Genomic DNA, 25649 nt, shown 5'->3' with positions numbered 1-25649 from the left:
CCAATAATAAAATCTGAAATTAGGTAATGCTAACCCGCCTTCCTTCTTAGTCTTCTGTAAATATATTTTACCTAACCTGGGATTTTTATTCTGCCATATATATGAGGAAATTTTTGAATCAGCATTAGTAAAAAAAGATTTCGGAATAAAAATTGATATCGCTTGAAAAATATATAAAAACTTAGGTAAAATAACCATCTTAATAGCATTAATCCTACCTATTAGAGATAAAGATAATGGTGTAAACAAACCTTTAATCTGATCAATTAAGGGTAAAAAATTAAATCTAAATAAATCTTTATGGTTTTTTGTGATTTTGATCCCTAAATAAATAAAAGAATCATTAGCTAATTTAAAAGGTAACGTTTGTGTCTTCAATGGCCCAATTTTGGTCTTAACTATTTTTTTGCTATTCACATACCTAAAGAAGCTTTTACTATCCTCCTTTATATTCTTGGCTAGTTTACCTTGGTACCTCATTATTTCTTGGCGTATTGCCTTTTTTGTTATCTTCTGTTGCTCTTTAAAAGCTTCCCAGTCCCCCGGTGTCCTGCTCATCTTTGCTATGTCATAGTTCTTCTCTTTTATTTTTATACTGTCCTTTACTTCCCTCGTCAGCCATGGCCGCCCCTTACTCCCCTTAGAATCTTTCTTCCTCTTTGGAATGAACCGGTCCTGCACCTTCTGCATTATTCTCAGAAATACCTGCTATTGTTGTTCTACTGTCTTCCCTGCTAGGATATTGTTCCATTGAACTTTGGCCAGCTCCTCCCTCATAGCTCCATAGTTTCCTTTGTTCAACTGTAATACTGACACATTCAATTTTCCTTTCTCCTTCTCAAATTGTAGGTTAAAACATATCATATTATGGTCAATACCTCCTAATGGTTCCTTGAGGTCCCTGATCAAATCCGGTTTATTGCACAACACTAAATCTAGAATTGCCTTCTGCCTGGTAGGCTCCACTACAAGCTGTTCTAAGAATCCATCTCGGAGGCACTCCACAAACTCCCTTTCTTGGGGTCCAGTACCATTCTGATTCTTCCAGTCTACCTGCATGTTGAAATCCCCCATGACAACTGTATCATTAAAATAGACAATAGGTGCAGAAGTAGACCATTCGGCTCTTCAAGCCAATTACCTTTGCGACATGCCAATTTTAACTCTTCATTCAACTTACACCCTACATCCAGATTGCTGTTTGGGGGCCTGTAGATAACTCCCATTAGGGTCTTTCTACCCTTAGAATTTCTCAGTTCTATCCATACTGACTCTACATCCCCAGATTCTATGTCCCTCCTCGCAAGGGACTGAATATCATTCCTCACCAACAGAGCCACCTCACCCCCTCTGCCAGTCAGTCTGTTCTTTCGATAAGATGTATATCCTTGAATGTTCATTTCCCAGGCCCTGTCCGCTTGAAGCCATGTCTCAGTTATTCCCACAACATCGTACTTGCCAATTTCCAACTGAGCCTCAAGCTCATCTACTTAATTCCTTATACTTCGTGCATTCATATATAATACTTTTAATTCGGTACTCCCCTGTCCTTTCATATCAATTGCTATTTCACTTGGCCATACTGTATGATCTCTTCTTGAGCTTTCTACTCCATTGCTTCTGTTGTCCTTTTTAACTTTTCTTATTTTCACTTTCTCTTTAACTGCATCCTTATATTTCCAGTTCATCCCCTCCCCCCACTTCTTAGTTTAAACACATCCGTGTTGCAGTGGCAAACCTGTCTGCCAGAATGCTGGTCCCCCGTCTATTAAGGTGCAACCCGTCCCTTTTGTATAATTCATCCCTACCCCAAAACAGATCCCAGTGGTCCAAAAATGTAAATCCTTGCTTCCTGCACCAGTTCCTCAGCCACACATTCAGATCCATTATCTCCCTGTTCCTGCCCTCTCCAGCACGAGGAACTGGAAGCAAACCAGAGATAACCACCCTGGAAGTCCTGCTTTTCAGCCTTCTTCCGAGTTCTCTGAAGTCCTGCTGCAAAATGTCCTTCCTCTTCTTCCTGATGTCATTTGTGCCGACATGCACTACCACTTCCGGCTGTTCACCTTCACCCTTGAGGATTCCCTGCAATCAGTCTGTGATTTCCTGGATCCTAGCGCCAGGGAGGCAACTCACCATCCTTAAATCTCGCCTGGTGTCGCAGAAACCCCTTTCCATACCTCTTCCTATGGAGTCCCCTACTACCATGGCTCTTCCTGATGTCTGACTCCTTGGCTCTGCTTCTGCACCAATTTTCAGCTCACAGACCTGTCTGCCTCTCAGACTAGCAGTATCTTCTGTCCTGATAGCTTCCAAGAAGGTGAACCTGTTTACAAGAGGTACATCCCCTATCGTCTCCTGTACTTCCTGTACCACCTCACTCTTCTCCGGGTTGAACTCCATCTGCCACTTCTCAGGCCACTTCTTCATCCTATGAATGTCTCTCTGAAATCTTTGACAATCCTCAACGCTATTCACAACACCACTAATCTTTGTGTCGTCTGCAAACTGCCAACCCACCCTTCTACCCCCACATCCAGATCGTTAATAAAAATCATGAAAAGTAGAGGTCCCAGAACCGATCCTTGTGGGACACCACTAGTCACAACCCTCTAATCCGAATGTACTCCCTCCATCATGACCCTCTGCTTTCTTTAGGTAAGCCAATTCTGAATTCACCTGGCCAAACATCCTATTTCTGGCCTCACTAGCATGTGGCACTGGTAGCAATCCTGAGATTGCAACACTGGAGGTCCTGTCCTTCAACTTTGCACCTAACTCCCTAAGTTCTCCTTGCAGGACCTCCTCCTTCTTCCAATCCATGTCATTGGTCACTACATGGACCACGACATCTGGCTGCTCACCCTCCCTCTTGAGAATACTGAGAACTCGATCCAAAGTGAACGATCACTTTCATTTTGCCAAAGAAAAGCCTAAGTGAAGATCAGAACTGCCTTAAAAAAACATTACTTGCACACAAATCCTAACAGAGCTGTCACTTTTGTGCTAAATATTATTTGAAGTCCAGAGGAGCATCACTAGTACAAGATGATACACAAAATGGCAGATTATTTTCGAGCAGAATAACCATCTATTTCTGGATCCTTCACATCTATGGGCTTTGTAGTTTCTACTGGGGAAAATATCTGCATGCATAATAGGGTGTACCCTGATTTAAGTTCATTTTGCTTTATATTTAACTATTCTTAGCACATCACAGGGAACAATTTGTTGGTGACCTGCTGAAAAATGAGATTCTGAATGGAATGTTGTGCAAGCACTTTCAAAAGTAGCAGGTATGCTGTTGGGTGTAGTGATAGATACAGGTGGTTTAATATAGTGGAGATAAACTGCTTATTTATTTGTTTTACGGAATAACCTGCAAAAAATAGTGGATATGGCCCTGTCGTTTATGGGTAAAGTCTTCCTCACCACTGAACACATTTACATGGAGTGCGTCCATCTTTGTGGAGCCCCATCATCTAGACCATGCTGTCTTCACATTCTTGCCATCAGGAAGAAAGTACAAGAGCCTCAGGACTCACCACCACCAAGTTCAGGAACAGTTATTACTCCTCAACCATCAGGCTCTTAAACCAAAGGGGATAACTTCATTCAACTTCACTTGCCCCATTACTAAACTGTTCTCACAACCTATGGAATCATTTTCAAGGACCCTTCATCTCATGTTCTTGATATTTATTGCTTATCCATTTATTTATTTATTTATTTATTTATTTATTTATTTATTTGTTTGTTTGTTTGTTTGTTTGTTTGTTTGTTTGTTATTTCTTAGATTTTCTTTCTTTTTGTATTTGCAGTTTGTTGTGTTTTGCACATTGTTTGTCCATCTTGTGTGCGGTCTTTCATTGATTCTATTGTGTTCCTTTGTACTTATTGTGAATGCCCACAAAAAATGAAAATCAAGATTATATATGGTGACATATATGTACTTCAGTAATAAATCTACTTGGAACTTATTTCACTTTTTCCACTGTTTTCCACCTTGATCTAAGGTAAAGCTTTGCCAACTCTCTCGACCCAATGGATGTTTCCTTCGAGTGGCCTGAGCAGATTCTTAGAGAACTTTTAACTATGCTTAATATGAATAAAGTAATTAAGAAAAGAGTTGTGCATGGAATTAATTATTTGTTTCAGTCCATTAATGCTAATGCTGCAAACTGTCACCATAAATGTTAATGGAAACATTAGAAGGATCTGAGAGAAATTTCAGTGGCCTTTGGAGCTATTGGAGGGTGTTGAACAACAATGCAGCCTGTTGGTTTTAACAGGTCATACTTTCGAAATGTAAAATATTGTTAACCTTTATCATAGAACAAGGTTTGGCAGTGCTCTTACTTTCAACAGAAGGTCAATGTGCAGTACTATTGAGTGAAGAGATGCAGATTTGAGGTGTTGGACCCTTGATTTGAGGTCCCTTTATTAACTATCCTTGGAAAGGGACCTCAGAATCTGTATCAAGTTTTATACCACTGGCACAGGACATGAAATTTGCTGTTTTGTGGCAGCCGTATAATGCAATTATTAATAAAAAGTAATAAATTACAATAAATCTACACGCCTATATATACGTATATAAATTAAATAAGTAATGGGAAAAGGGAGCAGAAATAGTGAGGTTGTATACATGAGTTTATTGTTCATTCAGAAATCTGATAGCAGGGGGGATGGGGGGGGAAGAAATTGTTCCTGAAATGTTGAGTGTGTATCTTCAGGTTCCTGTCCTTTCTCAATAATAGTAGCAATGAGGCAAGGGCTTATCCTGGGTGAAGGGGGAGTCTTAAATGATGGATACCGCTTTTTTGAAGCATCGCTGGTGGCTGCGGGATGATAACTGTTCCTGAACCTTGTGGTGTGAGTCCTGAGTCTCCTGTACCACCTTCCTGATGGCAGCAGCGAGAAGAGAGCATGTGTTAGGTCGTGGGGGTCCTTGATAATGGATGCTGCTTTCCTCTGACAGCACTTGGTGTAGATATGCTCACTGGTTGGAGGGTTTCACACATGATTGACTGGGTCATAACCACTACTTTTTGTAGAATTTTCCATTCAAGGGTGTTGTTGTTTCCATATCAGACTATAATGCAGCCAATCAATACCCTCTCCACCACACAAACTTTGTTGAAGTTTTAGATGTCATGCCGAATCATCACAGACACCAAGGGATTTAAAGTTCTGACCCTCTCCACCTCTGATACCCTGATAAGGACTAGCTTATAGACCTCCGGTTTCCACCCGCTGAAGTCAGTAATCAGCTCCTTGGTCTTGCTGACATTGATTGAGAGGTTGTTCTGTGGTACTACTCAGACAGATTTTCAGTCTCCCTCCTATATACTGATTCATCACCATCTTTGACACAGCCCACAACTATAGTGTTGTCAGCAAACCTAAATATGGTATTTGAGCTGTGATTAGCCAGTGAGTAGAGCAGGGAGTTAAGCACACAACCTTGTAGTGCACCAGCGTTGATGAAGGTTGTGGGGGTGATATTGCAAACCCAAACTGACTACGGTCTGCAAGTGAGTTATTGAGGCCTAGGTCTTGAAGTTTGCTGATTAGTTCTGAGGGTACGATACATACATCAGGATGCTATTTATTGACTGTAGTCAATAAATAATATCCTGATGTATTTATCTTTGCTTGCCAGATGTCCGGAGAAGAGCCAATGAAATTGCGTCTGCTGTGGGCCTGTTGTGCCGGTAGGCAAATTGGAGCAGATCTAAGTCACTACTCAGTCAGGAGTCAACTTAGGCAGGAGTTGACATGTTTCATCTTCAACCCTCAAAATACTTCATCTCTGTGGATGTAAGAACTACTGGATAATAGTCATTCAGGTAGGTTACTATGTTTTTCTTAAGCAGCAGTATAATTGAAGCCTGCTTAAAGCAGGTTGGCACTGTGGGCTGCAATGAGAAGGGTTAAAGATCTCAGTGAGCATTCCAGCCAGGTGATCAGCGGAGTTCTTTAGTACTCAGTCAGATACCTCGTGGGCTGGATGCTTTCCTTAAAGGCTCTCACAAAGACATCAGAGACTGAAATCACAGGGTCATCAGGGACTGTGGGAGTTTGTGGTGGTTCCTCCATGTTTTTACTGTCAAAATGGCACAGAAGGCGTTGAGCTCACATGGAAATGATGGCCTGTTGTCACCAATGTTGCTTGATTTCACTTTGTAAGGGGTGATAGCTTTCAAGCAGCCTTCATTGATTCATGTTTAGTTCAGAGTTGCCCCTTTGCCTGTAAATTGGCTTTCTGGAGATCATACCTGGATCTCCTGCAACTTTCTTGGTTGCTAGACTTGAATGCCTTTGATCTAGCCCTCAGCAGATTATGGATCTCATGGTTCATCCAGGGCTTCTGGTTGCGGAAGACTTTGAATGACTTGGTGCGGACACACTCACTACCTATACGCAATTAGAAAAAGGTTCAGATTTCTCAAAGTGGTCTGGATGTGGAAGGGTACGTATTCCTTATCTTAATTAACAGTGTGTTGGGACCTCTGGTGCTACAGGTTATATGCTGATGGTAACTGGTCAGGGATTTCTTCAGACAAGCCTGACTGAATCCCACAATATCATATGAAATGCTTCGAGATGGACTGTTTGTTTTTTGGTGATGGTATCATGTAGTATCTCAAACGCCACGTTATAGTCCACTGCTCATGGTATGTAAACTATGGGCTGATAAATAGAATGATCTGCATTTGATCATTAGGTGTTCAAGGTCAGAGAAACACAAGTTTGACAGAATTGACACCTTGGAGCACCACAGAGAAGAGCTTATCATGAAGCACCCACCTTCGATTCTTGCCTTTTCCAAATCAGCAGTTCGGTTCATCCTGTGTATCGAGAAGCCTTCGGGTCTGATTGCAGTATCTAGCATACTCTGAGTAGGCCACGTCTCAGTAAAACACAGAACACAACAGTCCCTTATTTCCCTGCAATACTGCACCCTTGCCCTTAGGTCCTCAATTTTGTCTATAGAATCTTTCAGAAAACCGTTAAATATGTAGCTCATTTAATCGGCTCAAAAGTATGTTGCTAAAAGGAAAATTACATGCTGAAGATTGCAGTGAGTATAATTCAAAAGTGGCATATTTAGAAGTTTTGTACACAGGCCATCGCCGTGGTTCACTGGTGCCATCTTGCGGGTGATGGGATGTTCTCAGTGGAGTAAAGGTAGTGAGGTTAAGTTATGGAACCTGTTCAGTCACTCCATATTCTAATGCTCAAATTAAGACTGGAATATTTACAGAGGTTGCAGTTTTTATTTTTTGGGTTCAACATGCTTGCCATAATTAAAGAACAATTATGCCAGAATATATGGCACTTCACCTGCCACCTACAGTAAGTTATCTTGGACATTTGCTGCAATTGAACAAAGAATGGGGATGTTAAATAGTGTAACTTCTCTGCATCAGCAGGAAATTAATGCATTGTATTTATTGCCACTGAAATTGATATTCCTTAATTAGATTCATTATCATGTGAAACCAAGATCTAGTGTACTTTTGTTCTATAGTACAAGAAATGCAGAGGAACACAGCTACTGAAAAAAAATCTGTGGAAAATAATATTGTCTTCTCAAAGTTGATATCTAAATCTGATGAGATATTGAGGGGGCCAAAGATATGATGTGCTTTAGTGTGGGCTGTGAGTTCACTGACTACAAAATGGATCTGATACATGTGAACAAAGAGTTAGAGCCTAATCCAGCAAATTACAAGGTTCTATAGTACAGGTCTGAAACAGCTTGTTGTTTGCCATTAGGCTGGTTCAAACAAGCATGACAACAACTCATGCTTTAATAACAACATTAGAACTCTGAGCACAAACGTAGAAAGTCATTTTTATTGACTGAAATGAGCAACAGGTGCAAGCTTATAAAGTGTGAAAAAAAAGATAATTTTAACCTAGAAAAGTGTGTGGTTTTAAAGGCCACTGCCTTATTCTGAAGCAAGTCGTTTTCATTTGTTTACACTTGATGATTAGGTAGCGGTGTAAAGTGATTATCACGGATATTTAACCTATGTCGACAAACACCTTGCATGTCCATGGCAATGGCCCCTATTTTCATCTGCTAGTGTGACTTGAAATGTAAGGCAATGAGAGTTCACGATTTCAGTGCTTGCCAAATTGGATCTATTTAGATTAACCCCACCACCAGCGCTGAATCTATTGCCTTTTAGGTTATGAATTTTAAAATGCTTTTCTAAGCATTTTTTAAATGAGTTTCTGCAACATTTCATGTTCTTGATAACCGGCAGTGTCTTTTGATCATAAAAAGGCAAAAGGATGAACAATTTTACCTTTGGTTGAACTTAGAGAGGCTGCTGCGACTAAACGTGCCACCATATTACCATCGTCAGTGGCAACATGAGTACCAATCTGCCCCAATAGTCATATATGTAGACAGCAGTACTACCAATGATTAGGGTTGGCCTTTATTCTCCTTTGGAGGCATTAATTTTTCCTGAAATCAGAGCTGAAAACCTACTAAAGCAAGTGTGAGACACCTGAGGGCTCCTGCAGTATTCACCTGATTATCTTATTTTTCATGCAAGCATTTAAAATGTAGATTGATCACCCACTGTACCATGAAATGTCAGCGGGAGTAATCTTTACAGATGGAGTACAATGACATCAATTACAGTTGAAGGCTCAAAACCAATTGTTCTATTCCAGTGAGTGACACTTCTGTAGAAAAAGCATCCTGGACATCCCACCGGGACACAGTATGAGAGCGAGGAGCCCTGCCATGCCTCTAGTTATATGAATAATAAGTAAAAACACAGCCACACAAATGAACACTTTCTTACCACCAGGATAATTTGCACGTTTGTTTAATTAAATGGATATTATGATCTGAATTTCAAGTATTATTAAAACAGCTCGAAACCAGTTTATACTAGTTAAAACTGGTCAAAACCGGTTTATACTAGTTATACTGTTTAAAACCGGTTTATACTGGTAAAAACCAGTTTAAACGTTAAAACTAGTCAAAGCCGGTATACTGGTCAAAACCGGTTTATACTGGTTAAAACCAGCTGAAACCGGTCTATACTGCTTTTAAAAAGCTCGAAACTGGTTTGAACTGGTTAAAACCGGCTGAAACCAGTTTATACTGGTTAAAACCGGTTTATACTGGTAAAAACCGGTTTAAACTGCTTAAAACCAGTCAGAACCAGTTTATACTGGTCAAAACCGGTTTAAACTGGTTAAAACCAGTATGCTAGTTAAAACCGGTCAAAACCGGTCATTTTATTACACTCGGATAGGCTGATCTACCCTTGGTCCTCAGGCTTTACATGTTATTCACTGCCTTCATTGGCCCTCACAGGTCAGCCATCACTGCTGCATGTGGGTTGGATAAATATGATGACGTCCCAAAATAAATTAAAAATGTAATAACTGGTGTAAGACATTCAGGCAGTAATTCAGTTGCTTTGCTAATGCCAGTTCCTACATTTAGCCTGCTCTGGTCTCATTTGAATAAGTATTCAGAGTATTGGGATCAATAGCATGATTCATACCCTTTTCACTCGAGTTGTTTATGGATTTACATACAATGAATTACAGCACAAAAAAAGGCAACATTCCTACTAATGATTATTCTCAGTGTAATCCCTATAAGAGACCCAAGAATAATAGGGCAAATGGCATCAAAAATCAGATTAACCATGATGTCATTGAATGAACGGAAAGCTTTGAAAAAGATTATGTCCTATGTCTCTCCTTGTGTGTCGTGCCATCTTCTTTCATTAAATAATGTACTATTTTTGACCTTCTGTGCATTGTTCATGAAGTTTTGAGTATTTCTGAGCATCTCACCTGACTGCAGTGTGGTCATCATGCCAGCATTTCCTGACCATTATGTGGATGTTCAGAAAGGTGTATTATAAGACAATTTCTGACCTACCCACAAGCCTGTGCAATGATTATCCTCCCATCTTGGGAACCAACATCCTTTGATTGGGAAAAGCATTTTCTTTGTTTTGTTACCATAAAATAGTGTCAATTAGCACTACATCTTTTGCATTATCCTCCTAATGTTGCTCTCAGGTTCTTTTCTCTGGAGATTACCCATCTTCCTTTCAATGGTATGAGTCACCAACTAGCAGGATAGAACCTTTCCCTGAGCCTGCTTCCAGGCTTTTGTATCGACTGCCCAATGGGCAATGGCAGAAGAAAGAATGTCCAGTGTGAATGTGTTCTTTGATTATGCTGGCTGATTAATTGAGGCAGCAAGAAGTATAGACAGAGTCTGTGGACGGCAGTGATGTGCTGAGCTGTGCTCACAACTCTCTGCAGTTCCCAGCGGTTATGGGCAGAGCAGTTGTCATACCAAGCTGTTATCCATTCATATGATGTATTAATAAAAATTGGTAAGGGTCAAAGGGAACATGACAAATTTCTTGAGCCTTTTGAGGAAGTAGAGGTATTAGTGAGTTTCTTGGCTTTGGATCTATGTGGCTGGACCAGGACAACTATTGGCAATCTTCACTCCCAGGAACATTTGTTTACTTTTCAATCTCAGCATTGTTGATGTAGAGAAGAGGATATGCAACACACCTCTTCCTGAAGATTGTGAGCAGCTCTGTTGTTTATTCTGACATTGAAGGATTGTTTTTTGTCATAATACCATGTTACTAAGTTCTCTATCTCTTTCCTGTACTCCGACTCGTCGTAATTTGGAATACTGGTCACTATGGTGGCATCATCTGCAGTTAGAGGAGAATCTGGCCATGCAATCATGAATATATATAGGGAGTAAGGACAGACCTAAGGATGTAATGTTCAGAATAATCATGGGAGAGACGTTGCTGCCAGTCCTTACTGACTGCAGTTAGTTAGTCGCAAATTTGAGGATCCATTTGTACAGGGAGTAGTTGACTCCCAGGTCTTGGAATTTGGAGATGAGTTTGCTTGGATTATAGCATTGAATGTGGAGCTTTAATCAATAAATAGGAGTCTGTTGTCCAGGTGTTCCAGAGATGAGAGCAGGGCCAAAGAGGTGACATCCGCCATAGACCAATTTTGACAGTAGGCGAACTTCAGTGGGTTGAGGTTATCTGGAAGGCTGGACAATGTATGCCATAACCAACTCCTTGAAGAACTTACATGTAATGATTAACCTCTTAAAGCAAGTGGTAACCTCAGTCTGAAGAAAGAAGGGGTTAAAAATGTCTGGAAGTACCCCCACCAACTGATCTGTACAGAATCTAAGGACACAACCAGGGACATCATTGAGGCCAGAAGCAGTTTGCATGTCCACCCTCCAGAAGAATGATCTTACATCCATAATGGGGACAATGGGTTCAGGTGCAATGGAGGATAGTTGTCTTGAGGATAGTGACATACCAATCCCCTTCTCTACAATCTGTGCATAAAATGTATTAGGTTCACTGGGAAGGGAAGTGCTATTGTAATTATGTAGCCCATTATAACATTTAAGTCGTTCATCAACTGACTGCTGGTCTGGGACTCTATTTTGGAATGATACTGTCTCTTAGTACCTGATAGATTTGCAAAGGTTGTAATTCGATTTCACGAAAGTCAGGGTAACTTGATTTGAATGCTGCAGTTTGAGACTTCAGCAGGGAATGCTGTCCCACTTTATCCATGGTTTCTGGTTTGGAAACACCCAGATTTTCCTTTTTGTTACTCAGTCCTCAACACACCCAACCATGGGCTGCATTCTACAAGAGTATTTTTGAAATTTAATTCTTGTCAGATTTTAAAATGGTGAGTAGGCAGTGCCATTTATCATACAGTAGAAATAATCTGTGGAAAGTTGCTCCTGATTGCTCATTAGAATGATAAATGCATTTACTGAAGATGGAAAATGCTTAATGTACCTTTGAATGACGGTTGTGAGCTCTCCTATACTTTGTATGGGGGAGGCCAGCTGATGCCTCCTTCGATCTGCTTCATTTACATGAATAACACAGCTCTAGACATATTACGTGAGCAAAATAAAAGCCGACCTTGATTTTATGAGCCCACATGCAATTATTTTCACCCAGATTATGACTCAAGGAAAATAGACTTAAAGATCAGGAAAACCTTTTACATCCTCTAGAATCACAAAAGTTTTAAAAACAAACTAATTTAGTAGCTTTGAAGGATAGTTCCTTATGTTGAATTGGAAAACAGGCCACCAATTTGCATGCAGAGAGAAACAAGATTAATGACCAATAATTAATTAAATATAAACAGAAAGTGACAAAAAATGAGCACATTTCAGATCACTCGATCTGACAAGCTAATTCGGTTATTTCTGGTCTTCCTGTAGTTTTTAATTTAGTTCTTTATCAGCAAAATTTTGCCTTTGAATTGCTATAAATGCTAATGGTTAAAAGTTAAATCTTGGGAAATGAGAACAAAAAAACAGGCCTCACACTTAACAAAACAAATCACATACTCCAAAAATTACGTAATGTATAACCTCCCACCAACATTAATGGTCCTCAAGGAGACACTAGAAAATGTATTCAGAAAGCCCATCAGCTTCATCACTCATCTCAGCATCCAGAAGAGAGGAAACAGTTATCCTCAACTAGGACTGTCTAAGCAGAAGTCGGCAGGAATGTCAGGGATTCTTAAATTACCACATGGGATTTTTTTTTGGCCACTTGAGAGGCAACTATGCTTTAGTTTAACACCTCATCTGTGAGGCTCCACATTTGACTGGTTAGCATTTTCTTGGCTCTATACTGAGTTGATTAACTCTCTGTAGTAGCACTTGAACCCATGATCTTTAAATTTAAATTCATTGTTTCTAAGCAGCAAGCTATCAAGTCATCTGGTGAACAAAGGATTGACTTAAAGAAAAGTAAAATGCTGTTTGAAACAGCTTATGCGGAACAAAGCAGCTTACTTGATTGGCACATCTTCCAACACTCTAAACATCGACTATTGACTGGGTGTACAATCCACAAATTTCCATGTATCCAAGATATTCCTGCAACACTTCCCATATTTGTAATTTTCCCAAGAAGGACAAAGGAATAACACCAGCAGCACGATTGTCTCCAATCATACATCTGGAAGTACAAGATTAATGAAGTTGTTGATAGTACTTTAGGCAAAAGGTATGATATCTTGGTGAAATGGCAGATGAAGTTTAATCTTAAAAAGTGTGAGGTGTTGTTTTGGGATTACTAAAAAGACTAGCATCTACCAAATGGAGGGCCTGCAGAATATCAATGAGCAGAGGAACCTTGGTGTACAAGTATAAAGATCCTTGAAGGTGGATAATATTATGGTCTAGAAGGCATATGGAATGGTGGTGTATTTTGAATTCAATAATGAAGTTTATACTACAACTTTATTGGTCAGACTAAAGCTGTATGCAGTTCTAGTTGCCATATTAGGTAAAGAATGTGATAATGCTTCAGAGGGTGCAGAGGAAATTCAGCAGATCATTGCAGGAGATGGGATGTTTCAATTATGAAAAAAGACTGGAAAACTTCTAAGCTTGGGCTTCTGTCAAACCTCTGCAATTCTAATCCTCAGCTTCCTAATCAGGAGACCACAGTCAATATAGATCAGAAATAACATCTCCTTGCGGGCTCACTTCAAGAACGTGTGCTTAGTCCACTACTCTCTGCACTCTCCTGACTGCAGTCAAACGCAGCTCAAACACCATTAAAAGCACAGATGACACCGCTGTTCGTAAAATCTCAGATGACAACAAGCTTTTCCTTTTTCAGAGTTATAAATATATGGTAAGGAATAAGAGATTCAGAATGGATCTGAGAAGACCCATTTTCACCCAAAGAGTGGGAAGTACTTGGAACACACTACTTGAAGAATTTGTGGAGTCATATTTGCTAGCAGCATTTTATAAGCACTATGTACTTGAGCACTAGAAGTCTATAGGCCAAATGCAGGAAGATGGGGTTAATTGGTGTCCACTGGTCAGCATGGATGTGGTCGGCTAAACAGATTGTTTCCTTGCTGTATGGCATTACTAATTCCATTGCCATTAGGTCTAAGTACTGGAATTTCCTTTGCAACAGCACTGAGGAAGTACCTTCTCCAGAAGGATTACAATTCAATAAGGCAGCTTGCCACCACCTTCTCAAGGGCATTTAGGGATGGATACTAAATGGTGGCCTCTTCAATGATGTTCAAATCTTCAAAATAAATAAAAAGAACTTGTGATTCAGTTTCCCATTTAATTTCAGTTATAATGGAGCTGTTATAATTACAATTATAGTTCAAGTTTGTAATTTCAGTTATAATTACAGCAGGAGACAGACAAGGCATGTCAGAAGGTTAGTGTCATGATAATCATTGGGGATTTTAACCTGAAAGTGGATTGGGAAAATCAGGTCAGTACTGGACCTCAAGAGAGAGAATTTGTAGAATGTCTAAGGCATAGCTTTTTAGAACAGCCTGTTGTTGAGCCCACTAGGGGATTGGCTGTGCTGGATTGGGTGTTGTGCAATGATCTGGAGGTGATAAGAGAGCTTAAGGCTAAGGAACACTGTGGGAACAGTGATCACAATATGATCAAGTTCACTTTGAAATTTGAGAAGGCGAAACTAAATTCCAATGTGTCAGTATTTCAATGGAATAAAGGAAATTGCAATGGTATAAGAGGGGATCTGGCTAAAGTTGAATGGATAGGAAGATTGGCAGGAAGGACAGCAGAGCAGCAATGGCTGGAATTTCTGCAAAAAATGAGGTAAGTGCAAGGCAGATATATTCCAAATAAGAAGAAATTTTTGATGGAACAAGAACACTACTGTGGCTGACAAGTGAAGTCAGAGCCAAAGTAAAAGCAAAAGAGAGGGCATACAAGGAAGTCAGAGCTAATGGGAAGATAGAGATTTGGGAAGCTTTTAAAAAGTTGCAGAAGGAAATGAAGAAGGTCATTAGGAAGGGAAAGATGAATTATGAAAGGAAGCTGGTGACTAATGTCAAAGAAGATACTAAAAGCTTTTTAAGTATATAAAGGGTAAAAGAGAGTTGAGGGTAGATATAGGACCAATAGAAAATGACACTGGAGATATCGTAATGAGACACACAGAGATGGCAGAAGAACTGAATGTGTATTTTGCATCAGTCTTCACAGTTGAAGACATATACAGTATACCAGACATTCAAGAGTGTCAGGGGAGTGAAGTATTTGCAGTGAAAATTACGATTGAGAAGGTGCTCAGGAAGTTTAATGGTGTAAGGGTGGACCTGATGGAATGCACCCTCAAGTTCTGAAGGAAGTAGCTGGAGAGATTGTGGAGGCATGAGCAATGATTCTTCAAGAATCAATAGATTTTGGCATTGTATTGGATGACTGGAAAATTGCAAATGTTACTATGCTATTTAAGAAGAGTGGGAAGCAGCAGAAGAGAAACTATAAACCTGTCAGCCTGACATCAGTGGTTGGGAAGTTTTTGGAATCGATTGTTAGCGATCAGATTATGGAGTACCTGGAGGCACGTGACAAGATGTGCCAAAGCCAGCATGGTTTCCTGAAAGGAAAATCCTGCCTGACTAACCTACTGCAATTTTTTGAGGAAATTACAAGCAGGGTAGACAAAGGAGATGCAATAGATGTGGTGTACTTGGATTTTCAGAAAGCCTTTGACAAGGTGCCGCACATGAGGCTGCTTAGCAAGCTTAAGAGCCCATGGAATTCCAGGGAAGATAGTAGCATTGGTGGGCAGAAAACAGAGAGTGGGAATAAAGGGATCCTACTCTGCCTGGCTGCCAGCTACCAGTATTTCCACAGGGGTTGGTGTTGGGACTGCTGCTTTTTACGATGTATGTCAATGATTTGGACAATGAGATTAATGGATTTGTGGCTAAATTTGCCGATGATACTAAGATAGGTGGAGGAGTGAGGAAACAGAGAGCCTGCAGAGAGACTTAGATAGTTTGGGGAATGGGCAAAGAAGTAGCAAATGAAATTCAATGTTGGAAAGTGTATGGTCATGCACTTTGACAGAAGAAATAAACGGGCAGACTATTATTTAGATATGGAGAGAGTTCAAAATGCAGAGGTGCAAAGGAACTTGGGAGTCCTTGTGCAGAATACCCTAAAGGTTAACCTCCAAGTTGAGTCGGTGGTGAAGAAGGCAAATGCAATGTTGGCATTCATTTCTAGAGGTATAGAATATAAGAGCAGGGATGTGTTGTTGATGCTTTATAAGGCACTCATGAGACCACACTTGGAGTATTGTGTGCAGTTTGGGGCTCCTTATTTTAGGAGGTATATACTGACATTGGAGAGGGTTCAAAGAAGATTCACGAGATTGATTCCAGGAATGAAAGGTTTACTGTGTGAGGAACATCTGTCAGCTCTTGGGGTGTATTCCCTGGAGTTCAGGATAATGAGGGGGGAATCTCATAAAACATTCTAAATATTAAAAGGCCTGAACAGATTAGATTTGGCAGAGTTATTACCCATGTTAGACAAATCTCAGACAAGAGAGCACGACTTCAGGATTGAAGGACATGAGATGCGGAGACTGAGAACTGAGATGTGGAGAAATTACTTTAGTCAGAGGGTGGTCAATCTGTGGAATTTGTTGCCACTAGTGGCTGTGGAGACCAAGTCATTAGGTGTATCTAGGGCAAAGATAGATAGGTTCTTGATTAGCCAGGGCATCAAAGGGTAGGGGGAGAAGGCAGTGGAGTGGGGATGACTGGAAGAATTGGATCAGCCCATGATTGAATGGCGGAGCAGACTTGATGGGCCAAATGGCCTACTTCCACTCCTATAATCTTGTGGTCTTATGGTAATTAAGACCTACAAAACTGCAAATTTATAGACAGAAGTGTTTCAGAAGCAGTTTGAATTTGGAACTTCAACAATAAACTGATCCCTGTTCCATGAGTCTGTCTGCATTAGGTCTGTCTTCATCACTGGCTTCATATCAAGTGCACTGTAATTCCACAATCCATTGAACTGCCTAAACTACTTTCTCATTAGGAGCCAACCTGTTCCCAATCAACAGCGCTAACTGGTTATGTCAATGTGTTTTAATGAATTCTGGGGGCAGAGTATGATGCACTGATAATTATCTGGTCCCACTGCATTAAGATTTTAAGCCAAGATTTAATTTGAAAGCAATCTTCTGTAATAATATTAAAAACAATTGAATACAGTACTCTTCAACTGCAAGTCAAAAAAATGAGCAGAGCTACTTGTGACAGGGAAATTACTGTCATGAAGTGGAATAAAGCCTGTTTATAATAGTCAATGACCACTATGTTGGATGGTTTATTGATTTCAGACCAATACCTTCATATTTACAGTATAGCAAAGATAAACCAATAATTCTCAAATGGATTATTGCAAAGAATGTAATAATGTGTATTTAGTTTCCTAAATATCAATACAGTTATAAACTGAAAAATATACTAACGTCTGCTTAGTGGCCACTTTATTAAACACCTGCTCATTAATGCAAATATCTAATCAACCAATCATATGGCAGCATCTCAATGCATAAGAATATGGAGACATCGTCAAGGTGTTCAGTTGTTATTAAGACCAAACTAAAGAATGGGGAAGAAATGTGATCGAAGTGACTTTGACTGTGGAATGATTGTTAGTGCTAGACGGACTGGTTTGAGTATCTCAGAAACTACTTGTCTCTTGGGATTTTCACGCCCAGCAGTCTTTACAGCTTACAGGGAAAGCTGTGAGAAACAAAAATATCCAATGAATGGCATCTCCGTGGGTGAAAAAGCCTTGTTGATGAGAGAGGTCAGAGGATAATGGCCAGTCTGATTCAGACTGACAGGAAGGTGACAGTACCTTAAATAATCATATGTTACAACAGTGGTGTGCAGAAGAACATCTTTTAACACACAAGTCAAACCTTGAAGTGCATAGGTTACAGTAGTAGAAGGCTGCTGGGTTTAAATACTCATTATTAATATTTAATTTAATACTTAGATTAAACATGTTAAAATAGTCTCATTTTATTACAGAAAAGTCTTGATGGATTTTGGAATTCCAAGAGAAAACAACAGTGTCAACAGTGTCAATTTGAGAAGAAGAAACATGAGCCCCCGGGGAAAGCTTCTCAATAGCACCTACCAGCCAAGCATCCAAGAATTGTCTGTTGTCATGAATTCTGGAAGAAGCAATGATCATTGCAGGACAACCTTACCAAAACAGAAACCAATTAGAAACACACCTCGCCAGAGGGAAATATGTGAGGTAAGCATTTAATAATAATAACTATACCCATCAATAATAAATATACAGTTTTGGATACTGTTGCAGGGGATGACCTCCCAGGAGAATGCCATAGAGATCAGGTTAATGGCACTGAGCATGCATCCATTGCAGAAGGGAAAGAGGGAGAAGAGGAGAGTGGTAGTGGTAGGGGACTCGATAGTCAGAATTGGTGATTCCAAGACGGCGGCATGACACAGCTTGCAGCGGCCACTCTGGAGCTGATTATCTGTTATTTGTGAAGTGGGGTGCCGTGTGAAATCATAATCAGATGGAAAACGGACCTGGGAGTACAGAGGAACATCTGGAAATCTCCAGGAAGGCCTTCTTCGTTGCTGCTGCTGCTGCTGTGAGATCCGGGTCTCTGCTGGGAAGAACAGGCCCCCAGTCCTCGGGGTCACGTTGCCAATGGTCATTGGCGGGGGTGTCTCAATATGCTCGGCAGAGGATGGTGCTCAGAGAAGCTGTGCCGGAGGGGATGGTCGGAGGCTTAGAGGTTCGACAGAGTCCACTGCGGCCAGAGCGCTTTCACTGTGTGCTGTGTCTGCAAGGCTGGTTTCGACGGAGCTTTGATTGTGTACTGCGTCTGCGAGGCTGAGTCAGGCGGCACTGTGGAAGTCCATAGCGGGGGTACTCCCTTCTGATGCCTGCGTGGGATGACGAGTCTATCGGGACCCTGAGGACTTGTGAAAACTTTGTGGTGGTTTCTTTTGAACTTATAGTCCTTTAACATCTTTGGACTATTTATACATTGTTTGCACTGTTGTAACTATGTGGTTTTGTGCAGGTCTTGTAGCTTTAGTTTTTGGTCTTGATTTGTCTGGTGGATTTGGAGCTCCTTTCCGGGGAACACGCTAATATGGTAGTGCGATATTAATACGCAGCAGCCTCTCTGGACTCTGGATTGGGGATTGCCAAATGTTATGTGGATTTTCTGTAGTCTGTTTTGTTGTGTGCTTTTGTGATATCATTCTGGAGGAACGTTGTCTCATTTTTTAACTGCATTGCATTTGTGGTTTCTAAATGACAATAAACTGAATCTGAATCTGAATTGACAGGAGATTCTGTAGATGTGTACGGGACACCCAGATGGTATGTTAGTTCCAGGGTCAGGGACATCTCAGATCGCATCCACAGCATTTTGGAGAGGGAGGGGGAGCATCTTGGTACATATTGGTATCAATGACATGGGGAGGAAATGCAAAGAGGCTCTGAAGAGAGAATTTAGAGAGCTAAGAAGGAAGTTGAGAAGAAGGACCTCTAGGGTAGTAATTTCTGGATTGCTATCTGTGCCACGTTCCTGTGAGGGTAAAAAAAAAGGATGATTTGGCAGATAAAAGTGTGGATGAGAAGCTGGTGCAAGGGGCAGAGCTTCAAGTTCTTGGATCATTGGGATCTCTTCTGGTGGAGGTATAACCTGTACAAAGGTGATGGGTTGCCCGTCAACCCAAGGGGGACCAATATTCTCACAGGCAGGCTCATTACAGCTGTTGGCGAGGATTTAACCTAATTTGACATGGGGAAGGGAAGTGGAGGGAAGGGAATCAGGATAGGATGGATGGTTAAAAAAGCAAAGGGAGCATGCAATCAGACTGTCAGGAAAGGAAGGAAGAGGACAGGAGAAAATTGCAGCCAGCAGGGTGAATATCAGTGCATTAGGGATGCAGAATCAAAAAGGGTAGCAAATACAGTATTCAAAGTGTTATACCTCAGTGCAAGCAGTATAAGAAATAAAGTGGATGATCCTGGTGCACTTTTACAGATTATCAGGTATGATGTTGTGGCTATCACTGAATCATGGCTGAAGGATGGTTGTAGTTGGGAGCTGAATATACAAGGTTACACATTGTATCAGAGGGATAGAAAGATAGGCAAATAGGGATGATGTGACTCTGCTGGTAAAGAATGGCATCAAATCATTAGAAAGATATGACATAGGATCAGAAGATGTTGAATCCTTGTCCTCACCTACTACCCCACCAGCCTCTGGATCCAACGTATAATTCTCCGTAACTTCTGCCCCCTTCATTTAAAACAGAGATGTAGAGAAATTTCTTTAGCCTGAGGTTGGTGAATTTGTGGAATTTGTTACCACAGGCAGCTGTGGAGTCCAGGTCATTGGGTATATGTAAGGCAGAGATTGATAGGTTCTTGACTGACAAAGCATCAAAGCATCAAAGGTTACGGGGAGAACACTGGGGAGTAGGACTGAGAAAGAGAAAAAGGGATCAGCCATGACTGAATGACAGAGATTCGATGGGCTAAATAGCCTAATTCTGCTCTTATGTTTTATGGTCTTATAATAATCATTTAGCAACTGCATTCTAGCTGAAATAATATTTTGAATACATTATCATTTTAAAAAAATTTTTAGAGTTATATCTCCAGGCAGTGACACTAGCTAGTTACATCAGCTCATTGTACCGTACCTCCGAAGTTCACTCTATTGACTTCAGTAGAATGAACTTTGGAGGCAGAGTGAAATTCTGAAGAAACTATGAAGGCAGTTTATAACAGGACAAAGGTAAATTTCTAAGCAATTCTCTTTTACAAAAATTTAAAGGACTCGCTGATTTTATTATGCATTTATTTATTGAGATAGAGTACAGAATAGACTATTCCAGCCCTTTGAGCTGTGCTGCCCAGTGATGTGCGAATTAACCTTAGCCTAATCATGATGGAATTTACAATGACCTATTAACCTACTAACTGGCATGTCTTTGGACCGCAGGAGGAAACTGGAACACCCAGAAAATAAATACCATGCATTCATGGGGAGGACATGAATTTGACATGAGAATTGAACTTTGAACTTGGACACCTCAAGCTGTAAAAGCATTGCATTAACCACAATGTTACTGTGATGCCCATTTATTTGAAGTTTTTCAGTATTTTCAGGAATAATTTCTGTTAGGGAAATCTAAAGTGAGTGGACATTGCCTAAAATGAAGACAAACCATTTAAGGGAGTTTCCATATTAGCAAGATATTAGCTGTTTGGAATTGCAAATAAAAATAATAATGCCTTTATTTATAGAGCACTGTTAACACAGATGATATAGTTCAAAGCTCTTTACAATGGGATAAAAGTACAAACATAAAAATAAAATAAAAATACATATGGAAATAAATGAAAAAAGGAGTTAGTTAAAAGCAATGTTAAATAAAAAGTTTTTGAGTTGGCATTTAAATGTGTCAAATGAGTCTGCATCCCTTATAGTTTTAGGTATTAAATTCCATAATTTAGTTCCATAGTGTAGTTCAAAAGAGCTGACCTGCCAGTTAACTTTTGAGGGCGATTGTTTAAGTTTAAGAAACCAACAGAAGAAGACTCAACGGCTCAAGCCGGATTATACAACACAAATGATTCTGTGATGCACTCCAGTTCCAGACCATTAAGAGCTTTAAAAGCAAGTAAAGGAATTTTAAAATCAATTCTGAAAGATACAGGAAGCCAATGCAGAGGAGTTATCACAACAGTGATGTGCTCCCTCATCCTGATTTTGGTTAAAAATTTAGCAGTGGCAATCTGAATGAGTTGAAGTTTGTCAATAAATTGCTTTAGAAGGCCAGTAAAAAGTGCATTGCAGTAATCTAGTGTATTCGATATAAAGGCATGAATTAGTTTTTCAGTACCATAACATAACAGAAATGAATGTACCTTTGCAATATTTCCTGAGTGTAGAAATGCTGCTTTGGCCACTTTCTTTCTATAGGATTTAAAATTCAAATCTGAATGAAGGGAAACACTCAGGCTAGTTATTTCTGATTTTCCCAAGATTAACTCTTTTTGGCATTGGGACCAACCAGAAGTATTTCAGTTTTCTCTTCACTTAGTTTCAGTTAGTTATTACTCATCTGTTTGTCTATTACAGCCATACCAGAAGTCAGAGAAGATATGGTGCTATCATTATCAGGCTCAAACAAGAAATGCAATTGTGCATCAATTGCATAACTGTGGATATCAAGTTTATGTTTTCTAATGGTGTTTTCTAAGGGGAACATGTATAAAGAGTAGAGTAGGGGACCAAGATAACTTCCCTGAGTAACCGCAAAAGATACATCGTGTCTCTTAGAAAATTGGTCTCCAAGCTAGACTAAAAAAAATTCTCTCTAAGATATAAAGGACACGACCAGAGAGGTCAGCCTAGTTCTCAAGGTGATCTGGGAGAATGTCTGATTAGTTTTGTCGAAGGCAACGCTTACATCTAGAAGAATTAGAGCTGATACTCTGTTGCTATCATTCCTCAGCCTAAGGCCGTTCACAATTTTGGCAAAGGACATCACTGTGCTGTGGTTTGCTCTAAAACCTGAATGAACCTTTTCTGGAATGTTGTTCTCATTGAAAAAGTTGTTGAATTGGTTGAAAATTACTTTCTCAACAATCTTTCCCAGGAAAGGAAAATTTAATTTAGGCCTGTAGTTAGCTGGTACCTCACTGTCAAGGTTTGGCTTTTTAAGTAGGAGTTTGACAACCACAGTTTTAAAGGCATCTGGAAAAATTCCTGTTTCAAGGGATATGTTAATAATTTTCCTAATAGAATTAAAAACACAATGAAAAGAGTACTTATAAGTGTGGTAGGGACAGGGTTGAGACAACAAATAGACAGTTTCCACTTTGTTACTCTTATGGATTTCTGAATCTGAAATACTTGTAAATTTTGACATGGTTGCCATCTTTTTAAGAGGTTGGCCATAGAGATTACCATTATCTGTAGCTGTACTCTCCCTCATGGAAGTTATTTTATTGATAAAAAATATTGTGAATTCCACACATTTTGTGGCAGATGCTTGACTGAGGCCATAGGTTGGGACAAGGTTCAACAGCTGGTTTATAGAACAGTATACTTCAATTGCCGCTATTTTCTGTAATAATCTTGGAAAAATGGGGTCTTTTTGTAGAGCATGTAGCAGTGTTAAAGGAGCCTAGTTTTTCCTTAAAAATATTATGGTTGACTTCTGGTTGAGTTTTCATTTATTTTCCCTCAGCTACACTGCATGATTGTTTGTAGGGTTGTTTGCAGAGCCTGGAGGTTAGGTTACAAACGTTTTGTCACCGAACGGGGTGACATCATCAGTATGCAGTGGAGTGTTGCGGGCTGCTAGTCTACAACAGTCAGATAGCTGAGTGATCTCCGCTGGCCTGTATCCCTGGTTATCGGTCATTGTGAGCATTGGTTCCTCCAGGGTCCGCTGCTCGCCCCTTGGCCCCTAATCCTTCAGATGCTTAGGTTTATAAATTGCATCCAGAGTCACTCAGCTATCCATTTGGCTGGGACCTCAGAGGAGTCTAGTGGCCAATGTGACAGCCAACCAGTGTTGGGGGGGGGGTGGGGGGTGGGTGAGGGGGTGGTCATTGTGTCGGAGAGAATGAAATGTCTCATGGTGTTGCTCAGTCACTCCTCTGAGGCGCTGTAGGTATTCTGATATCTAACCTCTTGTTTCTGTCTCATCCTGGGGATCCTGCCGTTCCTCCATACCTCGGTCCAGTCCTTCATGAGTGTACCAGGACAGAATTTCCTTTTTTCTTTTTTTTTACCCATATCTCTTCCTTTAAGATGTTCTTTGAATCTAACTGTTAAGCATACTGTCTATGTTTAACGTATTTCTGCAGTGGCTTAGTGTACCATTTTGTCTGAAAACTTGTGTGGACTGCACGGTTTTGCAATTAGAAGAGCTGCTGCCTCATACCTCCAATAACCTGGGTTCAGTCCAGAGCTCTGATGCTGTTTGCATGGCAGTAAAACATCCCCCGTGTGACCAAGTTAGTTTCCTTTGAAGTTCCATTTACTTCCTACAGCCCAAAGATATGCAGGTTGGTAGGTTAATTGGCCACTGTAAGTTGCATCCACTCATGTAGGTGTGGTAGAATCTGGGAGAGTTGATGGGAAATAATGAATATTTTTGGATAGTCTCATTGGAATATTCTACTATGTTAAAGGAAGTACAGTGTATAAACATTAAGTTATGCTTGCTTGGAGTTTTTAGCATTTTTCCATGGAAATCCAGATCAAATGTGTACATTAGCTATATACATAAATAATGTACTAGATATTTTAGACAATCACAAAGAGCTATATTAATAACCACTCTCTAATTAATTCTGTTAGAGAGAGTACAGTCCCATACAACTATCTGCTGTTCCTCACAAGAAGTCATGGCGGAACCAATAGAAGAATAGCATCTAAGTTTGAAAGTGGTGGGTTCAAGACTCATTTGTGAATCTATTACTGCCTTAACTTGTTACAGGAAAGCTCATCAATACTTTGTCTTTCTCAGAGGTTAGTTCATCTCTGAATTCTCTGCCCCTGAGAGTGGTGGGAGCCAGATCATTAGATATAATTAATGTGAAGATAGATATATATTTAACAGATTGAGGAACTGAGGGTTATGGGGAAATGATGTAGAAGAGGAGGTCGGGCCAATATAGATCAACCATGATTAAACTGGTGGTGGGGTAAGCAAGGGGATCTAGAGGCCAACTCCTGCTCCTTTTTTCTTGTGTTCCTTTGTGTTCTTTTGCGATAACTTCTCTCATTCTCCCAAGCACAGAATGGTTCTGGCTTATACTTCACTGTATTCCTCCAGGGATGAAATGCTAAACCAAGGCCATGTCTATCCCTGGATTATAAAAGCATAAAAAATTCCAACAGTTCACCACTCTCTAATTAAAGATTTTTCTCCTCATTTCAGCCACAATTGGTGTATGCCTAGTTCTGAAACAGTGCTCACTAGTCCAAGACTCCTCTGCCTGAGACAAGATCTTTTCATTTAGCCTGTCACATACCCTAAGAATTTTGTAAGTTTTGATAAGAATTCTTATTCTTCTAAACTTTCTCATATTCAGCAAACTTTCCATCCTGGATCCAGTATGGTGAAACTTAGCTGTGTTTCCATTATGGCAAGTAGAAGCTTTCTGAGGTGAGGAGATCAAAACTGTGCACAGTAATCCAGGTACAATCTTTGTAATAAGAGTTTGTTACTCCTTCATTCAAATTTTCCCATAGAAAGGCTGATATTACCATGTATCCACTTAATCCCTTGCTGTACCTGCATATTGACTTTCAACAACTTGTGTACAGCCTCATCTAAAACTCTTTGAACATCAACACTATCCACACTCTCACTACTTACAAAATATTCCTTTTTTCTGTTGTGTGGACTTTTGTGTAAACATCTTTGTTTTTTCACACTTTATTCCATCTGTCATGTACTTAGTCATTCACTCAGTTCACCTGCATCCCCTTGCAGTCCTCTTAACTCCTAGATTCACAATTCTAGTGAGTTAAATTTCTTCCTCTTACTCTCTTCCCTTTTTAGATAGTTGGGGGCTGGGAGAATGGTGGTCACAGTTGTCATCTTTTAATCCACAGAAGCAATTCCAGAATCTGTGGAATTCTGCATGTTAACCAGAACATCCATTTTAAACTCAT

General features: G+C 40.1%; 1 protein-coding gene across 8 annotated transcripts in view; it reads left to right on the top strand.

The window, feature by feature from the left end:
• The window catches only part of LOC132402996 (uncharacterized), a 276911-nt gene that overhangs the window by 146480 nt on the left and 104782 nt on the right, over positions 1–25649 (top strand). For all 8 annotated transcript variants that reach the window (XM_059986192.1, XM_059986188.1, XM_059986187.1 and 5 more), the window contains one exon: positions 17968–18199. In XM_059986192.1, the coding sequence (XP_059842175.1) occupies positions 17968–18199 (232 nt within the window). The remainder of the gene's footprint in view (positions 1–17967; positions 18200–25649) is intronic.

The sequence above is a fragment of the Hypanus sabinus genome, chromosome 12 (genome assembly GCF_030144855.1).
Source record: "Hypanus sabinus isolate sHypSab1 chromosome 12, sHypSab1.hap1, whole genome shotgun sequence".
Classification (NCBI taxonomy): Eukaryota; Metazoa; Chordata; class Chondrichthyes; order Myliobatiformes; family Dasyatidae; genus Hypanus; species Hypanus sabinus.
Note: the sequence above shows the minus strand (reverse complement) of the source record. Positions and strands in the feature narration are given on the sequence as shown.